Here is a 25,372-nt window from a genome sequence, read left to right as displayed (position 1 = left end):
GTAGGTCTCTTGTAGGCAGCATATGTATGGGTCTTTCTTTCTTATCCATTTAACCACTCAATATTTTTTAATTGGAACATTTACATTTATTTATTTTTATTATTATTATTTTTTTAGTGTTTGAGAGACAGACAGGAAGGGAGAGATGAGAAGCATCAATTTGTAGTTGTCACATTTTAGTTGTTCATTGATTGCTTTCTCTTATGTACCTTAACCCCTTGCTGAAACCAGGAACCCCGGGCTCAAGCCAGTGACCTTGGGCTTCAAGCCAGTGACCTTTGGGCTCAAACTAGCAACCATGGGGTCATGTCTATGATCCCACACTCAAGCCAGATGAGCCCGTGCTCAAGCCAGCAACCTCGGGATTTTGAACCTGTGTCCTCAGTGTCCCAGGTTGATGCTCTATCCACTATGCTATTACCTGGTCAGGCAGAACATTTACATTTAAAGTAATTACTGACGGGTACCCATGTGATTTCACTAATATGTGGAATCTAAAATACAAAATAAGTAAAAACCAAAATAGAATCAAACTTATGAATACAAAGAACATTTGATGGTTGCCAGATGGGATAGGGTATGCAGGATGGGTGGAAAAGGGTAAAGGATTAAAACATGTCAATTGCCAGTTATAAAAATAGTCACAGGGATATAAGGTACTGCATAGGGAATATAATCAATAATACTATAATAACTATATATAGTGTCAGATGTGTACTAGACTTAAGGGGTGATCACTTTGTAAGTTCTATAAATATCTAATCACTATGTTGTATAACTGAAGCTAATATAATATTGTATGTTAACTGTAATTGAAAAATAAAAATTATTTTAAAAAATGAAAAAACAAAAAGAAAGTGAATATGAAATACAAATGAAAATTCAGACTGCTTTTTCAGAAAATGATGTGTTGGTGCAGCTGATTCCATATATGTTAGTGTGTATTAAGGGCCAGTTGGTAAAACTCTTGCCCTTCTGCAAATGCGTGAAACTAGAGTTGATATTGGGTAGATAAAAACGTATTCAGCATAAAAGTTACTACAAGGTGGGACAAAAATTTCATAATATTAATATCTTTAAAGGGATTAACCAATATATTTTTATCTTTTTCTTATCTCCACGACATAAAATTTGTCCACAACTTTGAATGGTTTGTTGAAACATTTGTGACTTCTTCTTTATATTTTTTTCTGTGACTAGTTTAATGATTAACTTAAATACCATATTTTTCGCTCCATAAGACTCACCTGACCATAAGACGAACCGAGAGTTTTAAGGAGGAAAATAAGAAAAGAAATATTTTGAACCAAATGGTGTGTTAAAATATTTAATAAAATATACCACAATATTTCAACAGTGTAAACTCAACAGCAGTATTAACAACATTAGCACTGTTATTAACAAATGAGAAGAAACTTTAATGTTCAAATACTCTTCTAGTTGTCTGGGAATCCGCAGCAGCTATAAAAATGAACATTCATTCCATAAGATGCACGGGCATTTTCCCCTCCACTTTTTTGGGAAAAAAGTGTGTCCTATGGAGTGAAAAATATGGTAATTAACCAGCTTACTACAATAATTGAAAATAATACTGAAGAAGTTAGAAGAAAACAGAAAAACCAAAAACGTTAGATTGCAAATCTAGCAAAGAGTTAAGGAAAAAAAACAAAACAAAACCCTGTATTGATGCATAGTTTTATTTTTTTGCCTAATAGTAGACTTCTTGGACTTGTATGTCTATTTCTTTCACTAAGTTAGGTAAGTTTTCTGTGATTATTTTTTCTTTTCTTTCTTCTTTTTCTTTTTTTAATCAAGTGAGAGGCAAGAAGGCAGAAAGACAGACTCCCACATGTGCCCTGAGCAGGATCCACCCAGCAAGCCCCATCTGGGGCTGATGTTCTGCCCATCTGGGGCCACTGCTCCATTGCTTGGCAACCAAGCTATTTTGGCACTTAAGGAGAGGCCTTGGAGCCATCCTCAGAGGCCTTGGAACTATCCCCAGGGCCAACTTGCTCATTCAAGCCTGGCTGCAGGAGGAGAAGAAAGAGAGAGAGGAGGGGGTAGGTGTAGGGGTGGAGAAGCAGATGGTCTCTTCTCCTGTGTGCCCTGACCTCGAATCCAACCCAAGACTTCCACACACTGGGCCGATGCTCAACCTCTGAGCCAACCAGCCAGGGCCTATTATTTTTTCCAAATAAGTTTTCAATTTCTCTTCTCTTGGCATCCCCATGATGTGAATGTTGGTATGCTTGAGGTTGTCCCTGAGACTCATTGTTTTGGGAATTCTTTTTTCTTTTTGCCGTTCTGAGTGAGTGTTTTCTGCTTCCTTATCTTCCAAATGCTGATTAAATTCTTGGCCTTATCTTTTCTACTGTTGATTCCCTGTAAATTATTCTTTATTTCAGTTAGTGTGTTCTATATTTATGATTGGTCCTTTTTTATGCTGTTGAAGTTCTAAGTTCACTGAGCATCCTTATAACCAGTGTTTGAACTCTGTATCTAGTAGATTGCATGTCTCTATTATGTTTAGTTATTTTCTGGCGTTTTGTTCTATTCTTTTATTTGGAACATGTCTCTTTGTCTTCTCATTTTGGCAGCTGCTCTGTGTTTGTTTCTACCTATTAGGTAGAACTTCTATGTCTCCCAGGCTTGTAGAGTGCCCTAATATAGTAACTATTCTGTAGGATCCAGTGACACACCCTCCCCAATAACTGCAGCTGAGCACTCAAGGTGTGCCCCCTGTGTGAGCTGTGTACACTGTCCTCTAGTAGTTCAGGCTTGATGGCTGTTGGTATGTCAATGGGAGAGATTTACTCCCAGCTGCAAGGACTGGCTGTTACCACTGCCCACCGACCTTTGACCATCATGGAGGATCAGCTATGCTGATACACTCCACAGAGCAGGATTTACTTCAGGAGGGCTCTGCTGCCGGCTGAGTCTGCCCTTTGAGTGTGTCACTTGTGGAGGTGATTAGGTAGTTGTGCTTCAATGTGATCTGAAGCTGTCCACCACGAGAGCTGGCTCTGGAGCCTCTTAGGAGGTATAGGCCGAGGTCAGCCACCACCTGTGTTCTTCCTGGGGCTACCTGGAATGAGCTGTGAAGTGATTCACAGATGGCTGATACTTGTGCTGGGTTTGGAGGAGCCCAGGAAAGGCCAAACTGCAAACGAAGTCCAGGTGGTTCTAGTGCCAGGCCTGGGATCACTTAGTGAGAGGTTCAGGGCTTGCTGAGGCCAGATTCGGCTTGTTTGAGAGATTTTAGGAAAATCTAAAGCATGAGCCCAAAAAGGCAATTCATGTGGAAAAGCCACTGAAAACAGCTTAGGTGGACCTAAAAGTTGGGTGGGGCAGGGCCTCAAGGAATCACTAGGGTAGGGCAAACAGTGTGATTCAGGTTGATGGAGTTTTAGATATGGAGCCTACCTGGTGGCTCTGGGGGGCGGGCTCATCAAGGGAACAATGGCCTCTGCCAGCACTTTTGTCTGGGAGAAAGCTGCCCCTTCAGCTCTCATCTTGATGCCAGGCAATTCAGTTCTTCCTTATGTGTTGCTGGTGCCTTTTGAGCTGCTGTCCCAGTGTTGGAGCTCAGAGAGAGTAAGTCCATGTAAGTTTGTGTGCAGGCTCTTTAAGAAGAATGTCTAGGACTCCAGCCATTCTCCACTTCCCTCAGCCTCAACCCCTATTGGTTTTTACAGCCAGAAGTTATTGGGACTTCTTTTCCTGGCACTGGAGCTTGGGGGCCTGATATGGGGCTGGATCCCTCGCTCCTTAGGGAGAACCTCTGCAGATAAGATAATCCTCCCAATTCTTTTCTTCCACACATGGGTGTGGGACCAGCCTGTTCTGTATCTCCACCTGTCCTCCCAGTCTTGATATAGCTTCTTCTTTAATCCCATAGTTGTAGTACTTCCATTCAGCCAGATTTCAAACAGTTCTGAATGGTGGTTGTTTTGTAGTTTAGTTGTAATTCTGATGTCTGCATTATTTTTTTAAGCCTCCATGAAGCATTTGAGGCAAACATAAATGTTACAAATGGGAAATAAAATACAACTGAGCCTGACCTGGTGGTGGCGCAGTGGATGAAGCATCGGACTGGGATGCAGAGGACCCAGGTTCGAGACCCCGAGGTCACCAGCTTGAGTGAGGGCTCATCTGGTTTGAGCAAAAAGTTCACCAGCTTGGACCCAGGGTCACTGGCTCGAGCAAGGGGTTACTCGGTCTGCTGAAGGCCCATGGTCAAGGCACATATGAGAAAGCAATCAATGAACAACTAAGGTCTCGCAATGAAAAACTGATGATTGATGCTTCTCATCTCTCTCCGTTCCTGTCTATCTGTCCCTGTCTGTCCCTCTCTCTGACTCTCTCTCTGTCCCTGTAAAAATATAAAATAAATTAAATTAAAAAAAATACAACTGAGTAGAGTTACTGTGAAGGGGGGAACATATTAGAATGGACATGGACAGATGGAAAGACCATATCAAATTAAGTTGCTTCCTTGAAGCCATAATAAAAAGGGAATTCTCAGTTACACAATTCAGTGAGGATAAGGCAGGCAAACATACCAGGTTCTTAGAAAAGATTTTACTGGAACTTATTTCTGAAGGGATGTCTTGTGTTACAGAAGGATGTAGTAGAGGAGACTGAATCATGGCTGTGGCAGAGCATCCTGTGTGCCTGTTGGTCAATAAATTTGTAAATATGATGTATATGTTTGCTCGCTTAGAGTTTGCATTGGGTGTGGGAGATAGGCTGTAAGCTGGCAAAGTCCTTATAGACTAAGGCTTAGTTTTAAGACTAAGCCTTTCCCACCCTTTTAATACTAATATCTTTTCAACATCCTCCTAATACTAAGATCTTCTCAAAACTAAGCTTTCCCCCACACCCTTGACTGTTCCATGATAGGAGATGGTGCACTCTTATGAGGAATCCCATTTATGCCTCAGATAAGTGGCTTTGTATCAGAAACTTCCTTATTTGTATACTGGCTTAAAGACTTTAATTTTCTACACTATAAAATAAAGCAGACCGGGGTGTTCTCTTGCTTGGATCCAGCCATCAGCATTGCAGAGGGGACTGAGTGAGGCTGGTGAGACCTTTGATTCTAGCAAAAACTGGAGAAAGTCAGTAACTTTGGGAGCCCTGAATGGAAAGGGAAGTGTTTTCCTGCTGTGTGTATTTACTCGCTTGCCCGGTGCGAGCAGGAATAAAGGTAATGGCCCACCAGTTCTTGGCTCCACTGTTTCTTTACCATCTGTCTGAAGGGAACCTGCATGGGCCAGGCGGCTGTGATGGTGGCCGCAGCTACTGACTTTACAGAGCCCATTTGATAGTACATGCAATGGTGTGTTTTCTAGGACTGTTTTCTATAGTTGTAATTCTCTTTACCCTATGTGTTATGAAAAACACTTGCAAGGTGCTAACAGGCATGCTGTTGTTTAATGGTTTGGGACTCCTTTGGGGATAAATCTAGATTTTTCAGAGGGGAAGGTGGCCTTTATGTTCTTCAAATACTCTTTCAAGAGTTTCTGATAAAAGTTTGGCAGCCATTCCTCCTTCTCATAATAATTCCTCCACCCATGGTGTTTTGTAGCAGGTTTTTTTTTGTTTGTTTGTTTGTTTTTTACTTCACTAGGAGACTATTGGAAAGTGGATATCTAATTTTTGAGACATGTAGTTAGCTTGTTTATGAAGATAAATAAAATAGTCAGAATTGTGCCCTGGCCGGTTGGCTCAGTGGTAGAGCGTCGGCCTGGCATGCAGGAGTCCCGGGTTCAATTCCCAGCCAGGGCACACAGGAGAAGCTCCCATCTGCTTCTCCCACTCTCCCCCTCTCCTTCCTCTCTGTCTCTCTCTTCCCCTCCTGCAGCCAAGGCTCCATTGGAGCAAAGTTGGCCCGGGCACTGAGGATGGCTCTGTGGCCTCTGCCTCAGGTGCTAGAATGGCTCTGGTTGCAACAGAGCGACACCCCAGATGGGCAGAGCATCGTCCCCTGGTGGGCGTGCTGTGTGGATTCCGGTTGGGTGCATGTGGGAGTCTGTCTGACTGCCTCCCCGTTTCCAACTTCAGAAAAATACACACACACAAAAAAGTCAGAATTGTAACACTGAAAGTTAATAGTTTACTTGTTATTTAAATTGGGGATAGATAGGTCTGGGTAAAGCAGAATTACTGCTCACATCTTGATTTCAGTGAAGAAGTTTTGATTTGGCAAGAAGGTAGAATAAAACCTTAGCTAGGTCAGAAAATTTGTTGAACAAGTTTTCTGCACTTTGGTGATCACTAGCCCAATCTTTTTGTTCTTATGCCCAGATAGCATTGGGTGGCTGTCATTTCATTGATATTAAGCTCTTTCTTTTTTTAAAAAAATTTTATTATTTATTGATCTTAGAGGGAAGTGGGGGGGGGAGGCAGGGGAAAAGGAACAGGAAGCATCAATTTGCAGTTGCTTCTTGTATGTGCCTTAACTGGGCAAGCCTGGGGTTTCGAACCGGCAACCTCAGCATTCCAGGTTGACACTTTATCCACTGTGCCACCACAGGTCAAGCTCAAGTTCTTCCTTATCTGGAAGGGTAAATATGGAAGTTTCTTGAAAGCAACAAGCCCTGTAAACTTCCTCTGAAGCAGAGGCAGATTAAGGTCGGTTGAGGCCCTGGGCACAGAAGAAAATACTGGGCCCCTTAAAAAAAAAAAAAGAGATAGATAGGGAAAATAAAAATACATGTTAACCATATTTTAAAAATAAATAAAGATATTATGTACTATTAATGTTAAAATTGCACATATGAAACCAAACTTGGTGTGGTTAGAAAAAAGTGTAAAGTTGGGGTTTTGTGGAGCTCTTCAGAAGTTGGGGCCCAGGGTGTGCACCTGGTGCACCTGTCATTAAATCTGCTTCTGCTCTGAAGCCACATGAGGTGAATGTCTCACAAGAAGAGAGAAAAGCAGACCTGAGAAATATCCAAACCTTCACGTAGGAGGTCTTTCCTTTCTATTTCCTGTCTTGCGTAACCCAACCCTGGCTTCCCTCTGACCCTGGGATGGGGCTGAGGATGGCTCTATGGCCTCCATCTCAGGCACTAAGAAGAGCTTGATTGCAGAGCAATGGAGCAATGCCCTAAATGGGCAGAGCATCACCCCCCTAGTGGGCATGCCGGGTGGATCCTAGTTGGGGTGCCTGCAGGAGTCTGTCTTTGCCTCCCCTCCTTTCATTGAATAAAAAAAAAGGAAAAAGAAAAAGGGAAGTGATAGAAAGTAGAGGTACAACAGAATTCTAAGAAGAGTAAAATATTCATTTCAGCTCTTTTCCTTAACCATCCTGTATTAGTTTGGAATGCCTTAAAATCACATGGTCCTCAGAATACTAAAAGGAAGTGGCCATTAAAAAGGGGGATATGGGGATACTTTTGAGTACTTACTGTGCACAGATATTTTTTACATCCATTTTATTTTAAAAAAAAGATTTTATTTATTGATTTTTAGAGAGGAGAGAGAGAGAGAGAGAGAGAGAGAGGCGGGGGTTGGGGAGGAGATGAATGGGAAGCTTCAGCTCATAGTTGCTTCTCATATGTGCCTTGACCCGGCAAGCCTGGGCTTTTGAACCAGCAACCTCAGTATTTCAGGTCAATGCCCCATCCACTGGGCCACCAGAAGTCATGCTACATCCATTTTCATTTTATGCTCACACTAGGCCTTTCAGGGAAGTATTTTATTTATTTATTAAATTTTTTATTGAATTTATTGGGGTGATATTGGTTAATAAAACTATATAGGTTTCAGGTGCACAATTTTACAGTGTATCATCTGTATGATGCATTGTGTATTCACCATCCAAATCAAGTCTCCCTCCATCACCATCTACCCCCACCTCTACCCTCTTTTCACCTCCCCCCACTCTTTCCCTTCTGCAATCCTCACTCTGTCATCTGTCTCTAAGTTATTTCTTTGCTTAACCCCTTCACTTTTTCAGCCAGCCTTCCAACCCTCTCTGACAGCTGTCAGTCTGTTCTCTGTTATCTATGAGTCTGTTTCTATTTTGTTTGTTAGTTTATTTTGTTTATTAGATTCCACATATAACTGAAATCATACGGTACTTGTCTTTCTCTGTCTGGCTTATTTCACTTAGCATAATAATCTCTAGGTCCATCCATGCTGTTGCAAAAGGTAAGATTTCCTTCTTTTTTGCACTTGAGTAGTGTTCCATTGTGTAAATATACCACAGCTTTTTTTATCCACTCATCTGCTGATGAGAACTTGGGCTACTTCCAAATCTTGCCTATAGTAAATAATGCTGCAATGAAGATAGGAGTGCATATGTTCTTTCAAACTAGTGTTTTGGGTTTCTTCAGATAAATTCCCAGAAGTGGAATTGCTGCGTTATAAGATAGTTCCATTTTTAATTTTTTTGAGATGACTACATACTGCTCTCCACAGTGGCTGCACAATCTGCATTCCCACCAGCAATGCACAATGGTTCCCTTTCCTCCACATCCTAACCAACACTTGCTTTTTGATTTATTGATGACAACCATTCTGACGGGTGTGAGCTGATATCTCATTGCGGTTTTAATTTGCATCTCTCTGATTATTAGTGACTTTGAGTATCTTTTCATATATTTATTGGCCATCTGTATATTCTTTTTGGAGAAGTGTATATTCAGGTCCTTTGCCCATTTTAAAAATTGGATTGTTTGGGGGTTTTTTGGTGTTGAGTTATATAAGTTCTTTAGCAGTTTTGACTATTAACCCCTTATCAGTTATCAGTGAATATGTTCTCCCATTTAGTGGGTTGTCTTTTTATTTTGTTGATGGTTTTCTTTGCTGTGCAAGAACTTTTTAGTTTGATGTAGTCTCATATGATTATTTATTTGTTTTCTTTGCTGGAAGAGATACAGCAGTAAAAATATTGCTATGAGAAATGTCTGAGACTTCACTGCCTATCTTTTCTTCTCCTGAATTTTTATGGTTTCAAGTCTAATATATAAGTCTTTAATCCATTTTGAGTTTATTCTTGTGTATGGTGTAAGAAGGTAATCTATAAGCACACAATGCAATCAACAGGTCGAATGCTATAGAGATGTTTACCTGAAACCTATATATTCTTTTTGATCAATGTCACCCATTAATTTCTAAGTATAAATAAATAAATAAATAAAAGAAGGTGGTCTAGTTTCATTTTTTTTTGCACATATCTGTCCAATTTTCCCAACACTATTTCCTTAAAAGAATGTTTTTACCCCATTGTATGTTTTTGCCTCCTTTGTCAAATATTAATTGACTATAAAAGGCATGGATTTATTTCCGGGTTCTTTATTCTGTTTCATTGATCTATATGCCTGTTTTTTATGCCAGTACTGTGCTGTTTTGATTATGATGACCTTGTAGTATAGTTGATATTGGGTAGCATGATTCTTCCTCCAACTTTTTTCTTCTTTCTCAAGATTGTTTGGCTATTTGGGATCTTTTCTGTTTCCATATAAATTTTTAGAATATTTGTTCTAGTTCTGTGAAATACAGAATTGATATCTTGATAGGAATTGTGTGGAATCTATAGATTGCTTCAGATAGTATGGATATTTTAATGATGTTAATTCTATCCATGACCATGATATATGCTTCCACTTATTTGTATCTTCTTTAGTTTCTTTCTTCAGTGTTTTATAATTTTCTGAGTACAGGTCTTTTATATCCTAGGATAAATTTATTCCTAGATATTTTATTCTTTTTGAGGCAATTGTGAATGGGATTGTTTTCTTAGTTTCCCTTTCTGATAGTTCATTATTAGTGTATAAAAATGCAACTGATTTCTGGGCATTTATTTTGTATCCTGTTACTTTACTGAAATAATTTTATCAGTTCTAGTAGTTTTTTGGTGGACTCTTCAGGGTTCTTTATATACAATATGTCACCTACAAATAATGACAGTTTTATTTCTTTCTTTCTAATTTAGATGCCTTTTATTTCTTCTTGTCTGATTACTATGGCTAGGATTTCCACTACTATGTGAAAAAGAGAGATGACAGTGGACATCCCTGTCTTGTTCCTGACCTTTAGAAAACACTTGTAGTTTTTGCCTGTTGAGTATGATGTTGACTGGGGGTTTGTCATATATGGTGATTATTATTTTTAGGTATGTATCCCAATTTCCACTCTGCTGAGAGTTTTCAACATAAATGAATGCTGAATTTTATCAAATGCTTTTTCTGCATCTATTGATGTGATCATTTGATTTTTATTCTTCATTTTGTTTGTGTGGCATAGCATGTTTATTGGTTTGCAGATGTTGTACCAACCCTTCATCACCAGAATAAATCCCATTTGATCATGATATGTGACCTTTGGAATGTATTGATGGATCTGGTTTGCTAATATTTTGTTGAGGACTTTAGAATCTATGTTCATCAGGGATATTATTCTACATTGTTCTGTCTTTGTAATGTCTTTATCTGGTTTTGGAATTAGAATAAGGCTAGTCTCATAAAATAAGCTTGGGAGCCTTCCTTCCTCTTGAATTTTTTGGAATAGTTTGAGAAGGATAGGTATTAGTTCTTCTTTGACTGTTTGGTAAAATTCACTGGTGAAACCATCCAATCCAGGACTTCTGTTTGTAGAAGTTTTTTGTTTTGTTTTGTTCTTATTGCTGCTTCAATTTCCCTCGTTGTAATCTGTCTATTCAGATTTCTGATTCTTCCTGACTCAGTTTTGGAAGATTGAATGTTTCTAGGAATTTATCCATTTTTTTCCAGATTGTCCAATTTGTTGGTATATGTTGTTCATAATATTTTCTTTCAACTCTTTGTATTTCTTCGGTGTCAGTTGATACTTCTTTTTCATTTCTTCTTTCTTTTTTTCTATTTTTTTTTCAGTGAGAGGAGGGAAGGTAAGTAGACAGACTCCTGCATGTGCCCTGACCAGATCTACCAAGCAACCCCTATCTGGGGCTGATGCTTGAATCAATTGAGCTATTTTTTGTAACTGAGGTTGATGCACTCAGGCCAACTGAGCTATCCTCAGCACCTGGGGCTGATGCTCAAACCAAGCCACTGGCTGCAGAAGAGGGAGAAAAGGGTGAAGAAGAGAAGCAAATGGTCGCTTCTCCTTTGTGCCCTGACTGAGAATCAAACCCAGGACGTCCATACACCAGGCCAATGTTCTATCCAATGAGCCAACTGGCCAGGGCCTCCTTAATTTCTGATTTTATTAATTTGGGGCCTCTACAAGTATCCATGTAGAGTCAAGGTTTTTTTTCTGTTTGCTTTTTATTTTTTTTATTATTAATTTATTGTGTTTACATAGATTCTAGTGAGTGTCCCCCCGAATACATCCTCCCATCCCCCATGTTCCCCAGTACATCCCCCCGCCCCCTCCCCGTAATGCCGTCCCCCCTTCCCTCCAGGATTGGCTTTTCTGCTCTCGTCCCATCCTATCACCTTATCATCCCCTTTCCCTCTGTCTCTTTCTTTCTGGATCCTTTGACCCCGCCTCTGTCTCTATTCTGCTCCTTAGTTCATATTGTTCGTCGGATTCCTCAAATGATATTTTTCTTTCTCTGCCTGGCTTATTTCATTTAACATAGTAGTTTCCAGGTCCATCCATGTTGTTGCAAAAAGTAATATTTCCTTCTTTTTCATGGCCCCATAGTATTCCATTATATTATATATATGTGCCCTGGCTTTTTAATCCATTCATCCACTGTCAGACACTTGGGCTGTTTCCATATCTTGGCTACTGTGAACATTGCTGCCATTAACATGGGGGTGCATTTCACCTTTTGAATCATTGATGTGGTGTTCTTGGGATATAGTCCTAAAAGTGGGATGGCTGGGTCAAAAGGCAGTTTGATTTTTAATTTTTTGAGGAATCTCCATACTGTTTTCCACAGTGGCTGCACCAGTCTGCACTCCTACCAGCAGTGCAGGAGGGTTCCCTTTTCTCCACATCCTCATCAGCACTTATTATGTGTTGTTTTGTTGATGAACGCCATTCTGACTGGTGTGAGGTGATATCTCATTGTGGTGTTAATTTGCATTTCTCTAATGATTAGTGATGTTGAACAATTTTTCATATGCCTATTGGCCATCTGTAGGTCTTCTTTGAAAAAGTGTCTATTCATTTCTTTTTCCCATTTTTAATTGGATTGTTGATCTTCCTGGTGTTGAGTTTTACAAGTTTTTTATAAATTTTGGTTATTAACCCCTTATCAGACATATTGTCAAATACGTTTTCCCGTTGTGTGGTTTGCCTTTTTATTTTGTTCATATTGTCTTTAGTTGTGCAAAACCTTTTTAGTTTGATATAGTGCCATTTGTTTACCCTGTCCTTTATTTCCCTTGCCTGTGGAGATAAATCAGCACATATAAGGTCTACTGGAAAGTTCTGTCCGTTTTTGGGATAAAACAAAATACAAATTTTTCTTACCATCAATAAACTTTATTAAATAATATAATTGCCATTATTATTAGAGATTTCTTGCCAGCGTGATGGCAATTTGTATATCCCATTTTTGAAAAATGTTTTATCTTTTGATGCGAAAAATTGAACCAGTGCTTGTTTGATATCTTCTTCATTTTTGAATTTTTTGCCCTTCAAAAAATTTTGTAAGGACAAAAACAAGTGATAGTCAGAGGGTGCTAAGTCCGGGGAATATGGTGGATGTGACATACATGCTTCTGTAGCATTTCTTCCTTGTTGAAATTCGTAAAAATTACAGTGGCGTAAATGAACTTTATAAGTAGCCATGGGTACACTATCGCTTCACACATAAGACTAACATGAATTAACTTTGTTTTAGTTAAATTGCTACCTCAGTATGTATACATTAAGTGATAAAAATAGGCACACATGTGCCAAATAAACATATGCTTACGTGTTGAAACTTGTTGTGATAGAAACGGACAGAACTTTCCGGTAGACCTTATATATTGCTGCGAGTGATGTTGGAGAGCTTATTGCCTAGGTTTTCCTCTAGGATGCTCATGGTTTCATGACTTACATTTAAGTCTTTTATCAATTTTGAGTTTATTTTTGTGAATGGTGTAAGTTGGTGGTCTAGTTTCATTTTTTTGCAGGTAGCTGTCTAATTTTCCCAACACCATTTGTTAAAGAGACTGTCTTTACTCCATTGTATGCTATAACCACCCTTGTCAAATATCAATTGTTCATAAAGATGTGGGTTTATTTCTGGGTTCTCTGTTCTGTTCCATTGATCTATATGCCTGTTCTTATGCCAGTACCAAACTATTTCGAATACAATGGCCTTGTAGTATAACTTGAGGTCTGGAAGTGTGATACCACCTACTTTATTCTTCTTTTTCAAGATTGCTGAGGCTATTTGTGTACTTTTTGGTTCCATATGAATTTTTGGAATATTTGTTCTATATCTTTGAAGTATGCTATTGGTATTTTGATAGGAATTATATTGAATTTATAAAGTGCTTTGGGTAATCTGGACATTTTAATGATGTTTATTCTTCCTAGCTATGAACACAGTATATGCTTCCACTTGTTTGTATCTTCCTTGATTTCTTTTATCAATGTTTTATAATTTTCCAAGTACAAGTCTTTAACCTCCTTGGTTAAATTTACTCCTAAATACTTTATTTTTTTGTTGTTGTTGCAGTAGTGAAGGGGATTGTTTCTTAATTTTTCTTTCAGCTAGATCATTGCTGTTGTATAAAAAATGCCTCTGATTTCTGAGTATTAATTTTATATCCTGCCATCTTGCTAAATTCATTTATAAGGTCCAGTAGTTTTTTTTACTGTGACTTTAGGGTTTTCTATGTACAGTATCATATAATCAGCAAATAATGATAGTTTTACTTCTTCTTTTCCAATTTGGATGCCTTTTATTTCTCCTTCTTGTCTGATTGCTGTGGCTAGGACTTCCAGAACTATATTGAATAAGAGTGGTGAAAGGGGGCACCCCTGCCTTGTTCCTGATTGTAAGGGGATTGCTTTTAACTTTTGCCCATTGAGTATGATATTGGCTGTGGGTTTGTCATAGATGGCCTTTATTATGTTGAGGTATGTTTCCTGTACTCCCACTTTGCTGAGAGTTTTGATCATTAATGGGTGCTGGATTTTATCAAATGCTTTTTCTGCATCTATTGAAATTATCATGTGGTTTTTGTCCTTCTTTTTGTTTATGTGATGAATCACATTGATTGATTTGTGAATATTGTACCAACTTTGCCTCTCCAGAATAAATCCTACTTGATCATGATGTATGATTTTTTTCATGTATACAATATTACTAGATCCAGTTTGCTAATATTTTGTTGAGAATTTTAGCATCTAAATTCATCAGGGATATTGGCCTATAGTTTTCTTTCTTTGTGTTATCTTTGCCTGGTTTTGGAATCAGAATTATGCTCGCCTCATAAAAGGAGCTTGGAAGTTTTCCCTCCTCTTGAATTTTTTGAAATAGCTTGAGAAGGATAGGTGTAAGTTCTTCTTTGAATGTTTGGTAGGATTCGCCTGTGAAGCCATCTGCCCCAGGGCTTTTGTTTTTGGGAGTTTTTTGATAACTGTTTCAATCTCATTTGTTGTAATCAGTCTATTTAGGTTTTCTGATTCTTCCAGATTGATTTTTTTTTTGTATTTTTGTATTTTTCTGAAGCTGGAAACGGGGGGAGACAGTCAGACAGACTCCCATGTGCCCGACCGGGATCCACCCGGCACGCCCACCAGGGGCGATGCTTTGCCCACCAGGAGGCGATGCTCTGCCCCTCCGGGGCATCGCTCTGCCGCGACCAGAGCCACTCTAGCGCCTGGGGCAGAGGCCAAGGAGCCATCCCCAGCGCCTGGGCCATCTTTGCTCCAATGGAGCCTTGGCTGTGGGAGGGGAAGAGAGAGACAGAGATGAAGGAGGGGGGCGGGGGGTGGAGAAGCAAATGGGCGCTTCTCCTATGTGCCCTGGCCGGGAATCGAACCCGGGTCCCCCGCATACCAGGCCAATGCTCTACCGCTGAGCCAACCGGCCAGGTCAGATTGATTTTTGAAAGATTATATTTTTCAAGGAATTCGTCCATTTTACCTAGGTTGTCTAATTTTTTGACATATAGTTCTTTATAGTATTTTCTTACAATCTTTTGTATTTCTGTTGTGTCAATTGTTACTTCTCCACCCTCATTTCTAATTTTATTTATTTGAGTTCTTTCTCTCTTTTTTTTTGGTGAGCTTGGCTAATCGATCTTGTTTACTTTTTTAAAAAAACAGCTTTTGGTTTCATTGATCCTCTATTTTTTTTTTTAATCTCTATGTCATTTATTTCCACTTTGCTCTTTATTTTTTTCTTCCTTTTACTTCCCTAGGCTTTACTTGCTGTTCTTTTTCTAGTTCTTTTAGTTGCAGGATTAAGTTGTTTATTTGAGCTTTTTCTAGAATTTTATGGTTTGCCTGTAATGCTATGAACTTCCCTCTCAGGACTGTTTTGTTGTTTCTCACAGATTTTGAGTTGTTGTATGCTCATTTTCGTTTTTTTCAAGGAAATTTTTTATTTCTTCCTTGATCTCATTGTGGATTCATTCATTATTTAATAACATGCTGTTTAGTTTCCAAGGGTTTGAGTGTTTTTCAGTTTTTATATTGTAGTTGATTTCTAGTTTCATGCCATTGTGGTCAGAGAAGATGCTTGATATGGTTTCAATCTTCTTAAATTTGTTGAGACTCATTTCATGCCCTAATATGTGGTCTATCTTAGAGAATGTACCATGAGCACTTGAAAAGAATGTATATTCTGCTGCTTTTAGGGTGAAAGGTTCTGAAGATATCTATTAAATCCAGTTGATATAGTGTGTCCCTTAATTCTGCGGTTTCTTTGTTAATTTTCTTTCTTGAGGATCTATTCATTGATGTTAGTGGGGTATTGATGTAACAGAGGGAATCTGGTCATTTTTTTTTTAAAAAAACATCATTCAGATTTATATATAAATAAAATGGAAATAATGTAAGTTATTTATTCTTTCTCTGCGGACTGGTACCAAATGGCCCATGGACCGGTACCGGTCTGCGGCCCGGCGGTTGGGGACCACTGTCCTAGACTTTAGTTCTTATGACTCTTGTCCACTCTGTCCTCCCTCAGCTGGAGCCCAAGTTGAATGACTACGAATGAAATTTTGCTTGTTGACCCTTTGAGAGGGTGCCTGTGTCTCTAGCCGTATCTTCCTGGTGGTCAGAAACCTCCCTGCTTTGACAGCCAAATGTTAAGTGGGCACCTCTTTCAGGCTCTAGCGCTCTGGGACTTTTTTGCATCTTTATTCTTTCTACCAATCTTTTTTTTTTTTTTTACAGAGACAGAGAGAGAGTCAGAGAGAGGAATAGACAGGAACAGACAGATAAGAATGGAGAGAGATGAGAAGCATCAATCAGTTTTTCATTGCGCATTGCGACACCTTAGTTGTTCATTGACTGCTTTCTCATACAGGCCTTCAGCAGACCAAGTAACTCCTTGCTCGAGCCAGTGACCTTGGGTTCAAGCTGGTGAGCTTTTGAAATCCCCTACTAGGCCCTGGCCGGTTGGCTCAGCGGTAGAGCGTCGGCCTAGCGTGCGGAGGACCCGGGTTCGATTCCCGGCCAGGGCACACAGGAGAAGCGCCCATTTGCTTCTCCACCCCTCCGCCGCACTTTCCTCTCTGTCTCTTTCTTCCCCTCCCGCAGCCAAGGCTCCATTGGAGCAAAGATGGCCCGGGCGCTGGGGATGGCTCTGTGGCCTCTGCCCCAGGCGCTAGAGTGGCTCTGGTCGCAATATGGCGACGCCCAGGATGGGCAGAGCATCGCCCCCTGGTGGGCAGAGCGTCGCCCCATAGTGGGCGTGCCGGGTGGATCCCGGTCGGGCGCATGCGGGAGTCTGTCTGACTGTCTCTCCCTGTTTCCAGCTTCAGAAAAATGAAAAAAAAAAAAAATCCCCTACTATTATAGTATTGCTGTTGATCTCTCCATTTATGTCCATCAAAATCTACTTTATATATTTAGGTGCTCCTATATTAGGTGCATAGATATTTATAATGGTTATCTCTTCCTGTTGGATTGCTCCCTTTATCATTATGTAGTGACCTTCTTTATCCCTTACTATAGTCTTTGTTTTGGGTTTTTAAAAAAAATTAATTTTAATGGGGTGACATTAATAAATCAGGGTACATATGTTCAAAGAAAACATCTCCAGATTATCTTGTCATTCAATTATGTTGCATACCCATCACCCAAAGTCAAGGCTGTGGAGAAAAAGGAACTCTCATCCACTGTTGGTGGGAATGTAAAGCAATACAACCATTATGGAAGAAAGTATGGTTGTTCCTCAAAAAACTAAAAATAGAACTACCATATGACCCAGCAATCCCTCTACTGGGTATATACTGCCAAAACTCAAAAACATTGGTACGTAAAGACACATGCAACCCCATGTTCATTGCAGCATTGTTCACAGTGGCCAAGACATGGAAACAACCAAAAAGCCCTTTAATAGATGACTAGATAAAGAAGATGATGTGGTACATATATACTATGGAATACTGCTCAGCCATAAGAAATGATGATAGTCTTTGTTTTAAAGTCTATTTTGTCACATATAAGTATTGCCACCCCAGCTATTTTTTCATTTCCATTTGCATAAAATATTTTTTCCATCCTTTTACTTTTTTTCCTTGCTTTGTTCTGTCTACAACAGGCCCCTTAACGTTTCTTGCAGCATTGGTTTGGTTGTGATGAATTTCTTGAAGTTTTTTTTTGTCTGGGAAGCTTTTTATTTCTTCTTCAATTTTAAATGATAGTCTTACTAGAGAAAGAAGTCTTGGTTATAGGTTCTTGTTGTGCATTACTTTGAATATTTCTTGCCAATCCCTTCTGGACTCAAGTGTTTCTTTTGAGAAGTCAGATGTCATCCTTATGGGTGTTCCTTTGTAGGTGATTGACTGTTTTTCTCTTACAGCTTTTAATATTCTTTCTTTATCTCTTAGTTTTGGTATTTTGATTATGATATGTCTTGGTGTGGGCCTCTTTGGGTTCTTTTTTAATGGGGTTCTCTTCACTTCTTGAACTTGTGTGACTCTTTCTTGCATCAGTTTAGGAAAATTTTCAGCTATAATTTCTTCAAAGAGCTTCTCTAGTCCTTGTTTTTTCTCTTATCCTTCAGGAACCCCTATGATGCAGATGTTATTTCTCTTCATGTTGTCACAGACCTCTCTTAGAGTTTCCTCAAATTTTTTAATACTATTTTCTTTTTGCTTTTCTGCTTTCGTGCTTTCACTTATCTTGTCCTCTAAGTTGCTGATTCGATCCTTAGCTTCATCCAGCCTGCTTTTAATTCCTTCTAGTATAGTCTTCATTTCTGATATTGTGTTTGTCATTTCTGTCTGGTTCTTCTTTATGATTTCCATGTCCTTTTTGATGCTTACAGTTTCTTTATTGAGGTGTTAAGTCCATCCATTGTAGCTTTGAGATCCTTAAGCATCCTAACAATCATTATTTTATATTCTGCATCCGGTAATTTGATTACTTTTGATTCACCAGAACTTTTTCTGAGGATTTATCTTGTTGAAGCATATGACTTATGCTTTTCTGCCTTTCCATTATAAGTAGTAGAGCTGCTTTGAAGTCTTCTCTTCTATAATTTAGTTGTAATTCCAGTTTTGTCCTGAGAGGAGGTGAATGTAAGATCTGCCTACTCCACTGCCATCTTGAGTCCTTCAAATGGACTTTTTTTAAAGGATTTTTCTTAATGTTAATAATCTATTTTATTAAACCCAATATATTCAAAATATTTTTACTCAAACATGTAATCAATATAAAAATGACTAATGAAGTATGTATATGTTTATTTTTATATATATATTTTACATACATATATAAAAATATGTATATTTTTAGCAAGAGAGAGACAGCAGTATAGACAGACAGAAAAGGAGAGAGATGAGAGGCATCAGTTGTTTTTTGTGGCACCTTAGTTGTTCATTGATAACTTTCTCATGTGTACCTTGACCGGGGGGCTCTAGCAGAGCAAGTGACCACTTGCTCAAGTCAGTGACCTTGGACTCAAGCCAATGACCTTGGGGTTTTGTATCTGGGTCCTCAGCATACCAGGCCGATGCTCTATCCTCTGTGCCACAGCCTGGTCAGGCTATTTTATATATTTTAAAAATATTTAGATTTCTTTTTTTTTTTTTACTGTTTCTTATTTGAGATATAATTGACATATAACATCAGTTTCAGGTCTACAAAATAATGAATCAATGCTTATATATTTTATGAAATGATCACAACAGTAAGTCTAGTTAACATTCATCACCACACAGTTTTTTGTTTTTCTTTTCTCGTGCTGAGAACTTTAAAGATATACTTTTAGCCAGTTTTAAACATATATAATACAGTATTGTTAATTGGGATGTACATTATCTCTCCAGGATTTATTTATTTTAGAACTGAAAGTTTGAACCAAAACTAACTTGCTTTAAGTGTATTGTTCCCTAGGGTTTACAGTCTAATTTTTTGGACTATCAACATACTATTGCCTTCTTCTTTACAGAAAATCAGAAACTCTCCAGATGTCTTCCAGTAATGACCAAGTTTTTATCCCAATGTCACAAAGAAAAAACAATGGCCTCCCTGGGATGACTGCCAATGACCTGAAGATGTTTACTGAAGGAGCTGTGCTAAGTTTTCATAACATCTGCTATCGAGTGAAAGTGAAGAGTGGTTTTCTACTTGGCAGAAAAACAGCTCAGAAAGAAATACTAATGAATGTCAAGTATGTTCATGAACTTTTGTTAAAATAGCTTTATTAATAAAACTGAATTTCATAGGTTTTGCCCATATAAGTAAAGATACTGTGGATATTTATGTACATGTCTGTACAGATACATAGACACATACTTTCATTTCTTTTGGTTCAATTGGGAGTGAAATAAATAGTTAGATCACACGTTAGATATAAACTTAATTTTAAAAGAATAGCCAAACTGTTTTTAAAGTGGTTGTACCAAGTGTATCAATTTCTGTTTGAGAAACTGAATAATTAGTGTGTCATCAGGTTTTCCTGGGTTAGCCTATGGTTTTGTGAAAAGAGGGCTGGATATGTGACTTCCAACTGCCAATTGTGTGAGCAGAATTGTAATTTCTGAGCTTTGGTTTTCTAATCTGTGAAATAAAAGATCTATCACTGTCGTTTATGAGCCAGACACTTTAGGTACTTATATACTTTGTGTTCTTTATGTTCTAGAAGCAAGAGTTAGGAGGTTGAAATGACAATATATTGTATAAGCACTTCAGTTTTCAAATAAATTTGTTTTAAATTAGTGACCTTTTTATATATTTGTTTATCATCTATAACAATTTACCTAATGTCTTCCCCCACTACACAGACACACAGGCAGATAGAAACTACTTAAATACAAGAAAACTCTAGCTTAGCTTAAGTTATGCAGTGGAAGTCTAACGTGGTTGTGGAATGGGCAGTAGAGTGAAGAGAGAAATGAGAATAGAACCTACTTGGGACCACATATCTATCTTGTCACAATCTGATAGTTCTTTAGATTGTTCATGTTTTTTTATTTCTAGAGAATTGGCCCTAATCCTTTCTCTCACTGGAGTGGGGAGTATATTTAGGTTTGCTCAGACACCATGGCCTATGTGTTTTGTTTTAATATAAATATGTTTGTTTAATGTAGGAAATAATTATTTTTAGATAAAACAAGCACTTTTTCTAGCTTTCTGAGACTGGAGGAGTGGTTATAAGAGTTCTTTGGCCATGTATGGTGCTAACCTATATAGAATCAGATGTTTCTCATGTTTTCTCATGTTCTCATGTTTTCTTAATGCATTCTATGGTATTGTGGTCTTTTCTGTTAGTAGCAACCAACTGTACCCAGAAGGCTAGGAAATAACATATAGGGGAGAAAAGTTTTGCACACGGGTGGTCAAGAAATGACAGGGACCTGAGATCTACTGGGAGGTGATGGAGTCAGGGGGTGTGAAGAATTACATAGAACTTTCTTCATGAAGCAACACATACTGTCATATGTCCTTCCATGTTGCTTTCTTGTATTGGTTAATAAACCTTGACTGGGAAAATAAGATGAGGAGGCAGGCACAAAGCTTTTATTTTTTCCCACATGACTAGATAGAATTAAGTGACCTTTTTGAAAGCTGACATGTTTTCTGTGGAGCATATTCATCAAAAAAATGTTGGTCACTTCAGATTTTGTGCTAAGTGGGAGATAATAAGTAATTTAAATATGTGTAGGTTGATTAGATTTAAAGTTCCCACTGGAGGAGTATACATTTATCTTGCTTACATTTTAAAGCTAGTAGATTAGTAAACTCAGTACACTAACACTGTCATATGCTCAAGGCTTTCTAATGTTTTTATGGTTCAGTGGTATAAATTCTAGCAAAAGATGAGTTTTCTTGTTTTTTACTTCTTTATTACCTATTTATTTAATTATTATTATTATTATTATTATTATTATTTTCTTTTTTAGCAAGAAAGAGAGAGAAAGGCAGACAGCCAGGAAGGGGGAGAGATAAGAAGCAATAACTCATAGCTGTGTCACTTTAGTTGTTCATTGATTACTTCTCATATGTTCCAGCCAAACCAGTGACACCTTGCTCAAGCCATAGATGTTGGGCTCAAGCCAGCAACCTGGACCTTCAAGCCAGCGACCTTTGGGCTCAAGTCAGCAATCATGATTCATATCTATGATCCCATGCTCAAGCCGGTGACCTTGGGGTTTCAAACCTGGGTCCTCAGCATCCCAGGTTGATGTACTATATACTGCACCACCACCTATTCAGGGTAGATGAGTTATCTTTATGTGCAATCCTTCATTTATAAAAACAGTGCCAAGTCATTTTTTTATAATTTTTAAAATTCAGTGCAGCTGACACACACTGTTATATTAGTTTCAAATGTACAACACAGTGATTAGACATTTATACACCTTACTAAGTGTCTACCCCAGGAAGTCTCATGGGACATCAGGAGTTTTCTTGCTTACTCATATTGTTGGTTTAGACATCCATGAGAATAGTCATCCCTTTTATTTGAGGTAGCACTTCTAATTTCTATTTTATCTGTTAGTTTCTACTAAACAGCATTTCTGAGATGAGAGAAAGGTTGCTTTCATTTATATTATTTTTGACTTGTGTTTGATAGACCGCTATCATTCAAAATAGTGATTATATTTTATAACAGCTGATAAGAATCTTGCTTTTTTGTTTTTCTTCTGGAGATTTTGTAATCTTATTTGTAGAACTAAGTAATTAGAACCTGATGCCCTCTCTGGGGAAAAGAGGATAAAACAAAATATGACTGTGAGAATTCAAAAAGGTCAGAGTTTACTTCCTAATGAAAAAACATTCTGTTATGCTGTTTGTGTCCATACCTAACATTTCAGCTTTTTCTCACCAGTGCTGAAGATCTATGAAGAAAAAAAAGGTCTGTTTCAGTAGTTGTGTGTGTATCCTATAATCTTCAGGGAAATTCAGTGAAATTGCCATTATTGGAAGATTTCTTTTTTTTTTTTTTAGTAAGAGGAGGGGAGGCAGAGAGACAGATTTCTGCATGTGCCCCAACCAGGATCCATCTGGCAAGACCTCTAGGGGATGATGCTTTGCCCATCTGGGGTGTTGCTCTGTTGTTCAGCAACTGAGCTCTTCTTAACACCTGAGGCAGAGGCAATGGAACGATCCTTAGTGCTCTGGGCTAACTTGCTCCAACTGAGTCATGGCTGCAGGAAGGAAAGAGAGTGAGAGAGAAAGAGAGGAGGAGGAGCGAGAGGAGTGGAGAAGTAGATGGGTGCTTCTCCTGTGTGCCCTGATTGGGAATAAAACCCAGGACATCCATATGCTGGGCTGACACCTTACCAGTGAGCCAACCAGCCAGGGCTGTGAGATTTCTTAAGTTCATAATTTACTTTGAAATTATTTCAAACTTGTGAGAACATAACCCTCTTACCTAGATTCCCCACTTGTTAATATTTCATTGCATTTGCTAGTCATTTTATCTCTTTAAATTACCCATTGTCATTAGCACTTTTTGAACCATTAAAGAGCTGTCCATATGGTGCTCCATTATCCCTAACTCCTCCAATGTATTTTTTTTAGAGTAAGAATCCTCTCCTATGTAACCACTCAGTCATTTTCTGGGAGCAGCCCAGGGCATGCAAAGCCTCATAATAGGTATAGTGGTGGGACCTAAGGGGCCATTGGTCACCATGCTCTTCACATAGTTGACTGATCATCACATCATGTTTCCTCTGTCTCATCCAACCTGGTATTTTCCTGTTTCTCTCTAGGTGATGTTCACTTTGATTACCTGGTCCTGTTGGTGTCTGCCAGCCTTCACCATAATGTCACTATTTTCCTCTAGGTAATTAATAAATATGAGGGAAGTTACCCTGACATTTTCCCAAAACTTTATTTCAGCAGCTTGATGTTCCCTGCCTGAATCAGTAGTAACTATCATTATGATAGTGAATAAAGGGTGATCTTCTGTTTTCATCCATCTCTTTCATGTGAACTAGTTTGTATTATACTAAAAAGGAAAAGCTTTATTCATCATCTCTTTATTCATTTATTTATATCAGTATAGACTAACAAATTCACATTTTAGTAAGTGGCATTCAATACTAATGCATTATCATTATTTATTTGATCCTACTATTGTTCCTAATTTAGTTTTAACTCTTGTTTTTTGAGTATTTTGTTGGCACAGCAGAAATTCCAGGCTCACTGTGTACTTACCCTGCCTCAGACCTGGAATGAGCTGATGTTCCTTTTTATGGACTGTTGTATTTACTAAGATCTCGGTGTTTGGAATGTTCATTGCTATTGAGATGTCATAGCTCCTAGGCCTTCTCTGTGAACAGACCTAGAGAACATATGTATGTACACATATACACACATCTAAACCTTTTTATATCAGTCATATATATAGATTAAAACCTTTATTCTCAGCTCTGACCTATGTCCCAGAACAGGGGTCAGGAACCTTTCTGGCTGAGAGAGCCATGAACACCACATATTTTAAAATGTAATTCCGTGAGAGCCATACAATAACTCGTGTATGTTACACATTATCCAATAAAAATTTGGTGTTGTCCTGGAGGACAGCTGTGATTGGCTCCAGCTACCTGCAACCATGAACATGAGCGGTAGGAAATGAATGGATTGTAATACATGAGAATGTTTTATATTTTTAACGTTATTATTTTTTTTATTAAAGATTTGTCTGTGATCCAGATGCAGCCATCAAAAGAGCCACATCTGGCTTGCAAGCCATAGGTTCCCGACCCCTGTCCTAGAAGAATGTCTTATATTTTTTTTAAAGATTTTTAAAATTTTTCATTTTCTAATCTGTGAGAGAAAGAGAGGTGAGAAGGGAGGGAGACAGAGAAGCATCAACTCATAGTTGCTTCACTTTAGTTGTTCATTGATTGCTTCTTATATGTGCCTTAACAAGGAGGTGGGGGAAGGTTCCAGCTTAGCCAGTGACCCCTTGCTTAATACAACAACCTTGGGCTTCAAGCCAGAGGACCTTTGTGCTCAAGTCAGAGACCTTGGGATCATACTGATGATTCCACACTTAAGCCAGCGACTTTGTGCTAAAGCTGGTGACTTCAAGGTTTCAAACTGGGAACCTCAGTATTCTTTTTTTTTTTTTTTTTTGTATTTTTCTGAAGCTGGAAAGGGGGAGAGACAGACAGACTCCCGCATGTGCCCGACCGGGATCCACCCGGCACGCCCAACAGGGGGCGATGCTCTGCCCCTCCGGGGCGTCGCTCTGCCGCGACCAGAGCCACTCTAGCGCCTGGGGCAGAGGCCAAGGAGCCATCCCCAGCGCCCGGGCCATCTTTGCTCCAATGGAGCCTTGGCTGTGGGAGGGGAAGAGAGAGACAGAGAGGAAGGAGGGGGGCGGGGGGTGGAGAAGCAAATGGGCGCTTCTCCTATGTGCCCTGGCCGGGAATCGAACCCGGGTCCCCCACACGCCAGGCTGACGCTCTACCACTGAGCCAACCGGCCAGGGCCTGGGAACCTCAGTATTCTGAGTCGACATTCTATCCACTGTGCCACCACTAGTCAGGCCTTAGAAGAGTGTCTTATACACACATGGTAAACACTGAATAATTGTGTTGTGTGAGCGGAGGGAAAACTAGCCACTGTTGCAAACTGGAACTCTTGCAGCTATGATTGCCCATTATTGTTTTTTGTAACTCTAGGGCTTAGTGCCAAAGGAAGCCAACTTGGGGACCTATAAAATGTTTTGTCTTAGAGAGCTCATATTGCCATTTGGGTTACTCATTTAGGGACACTTGTGCTGCGGCCAGCTCAGCAATGGGTGTGCATGAAAGGAAGGCGCTGCTGGACTTAAAAATAACACACAAAC

The 25,372-nt window shown here is 39.0% G+C and overlaps 2 protein-coding genes across 8 annotated transcripts in view; one reads left to right on the top strand and one right to left on the bottom strand.

Moving 5' to 3' along the window:
* Positions 1 to 25,372, bottom strand: part of HERC3 (HECT and RLD domain containing E3 ubiquitin protein ligase 3) — an 809,237-nt gene that overhangs the window by 619,270 nt on the left and 164,595 nt on the right. The gene's annotated exons all lie outside the window — the stretch shown is intronic.
* ABCG2 (ATP binding cassette subfamily G member 2 (JR blood group)) overlaps positions 1 to 25,372 on the top strand; it is a 122,996-nt gene that overhangs the window by 52,352 nt on the left and 45,272 nt on the right. For 5 of the 7 annotated variants that reach the window (XM_066384613.1, XM_066384617.1, XM_066384616.1 and 2 more), the window contains exon 2: positions 19,514 to 19,735. The exons of 1 other annotated variant lie outside the window; for it this stretch is intronic. In XM_066384613.1, coding sequence (XP_066240710.1) covers positions 19,533 to 19,735 — 203 coding nt within the window. In that variant the 5' untranslated portion in view covers positions 19,514 to 19,532. Of the gene's footprint in view, positions 1 to 19,513; positions 19,736 to 23,282; positions 23,357 to 25,372 lie in introns of those variants that run through there. One more of the 7 variants, XM_066384618.1, reaches the window with a different exon arrangement.

Source organism: Saccopteryx leptura, chromosome 5 (assembly GCF_036850995.1).
Source record: "Saccopteryx leptura isolate mSacLep1 chromosome 5, mSacLep1_pri_phased_curated, whole genome shotgun sequence".
NCBI classification, from domain to species: domain Eukaryota; kingdom Metazoa; phylum Chordata; class Mammalia; order Chiroptera; family Emballonuridae; genus Saccopteryx; species Saccopteryx leptura.
This window is presented reverse-complemented; position numbering and strand designations above follow the sequence as displayed.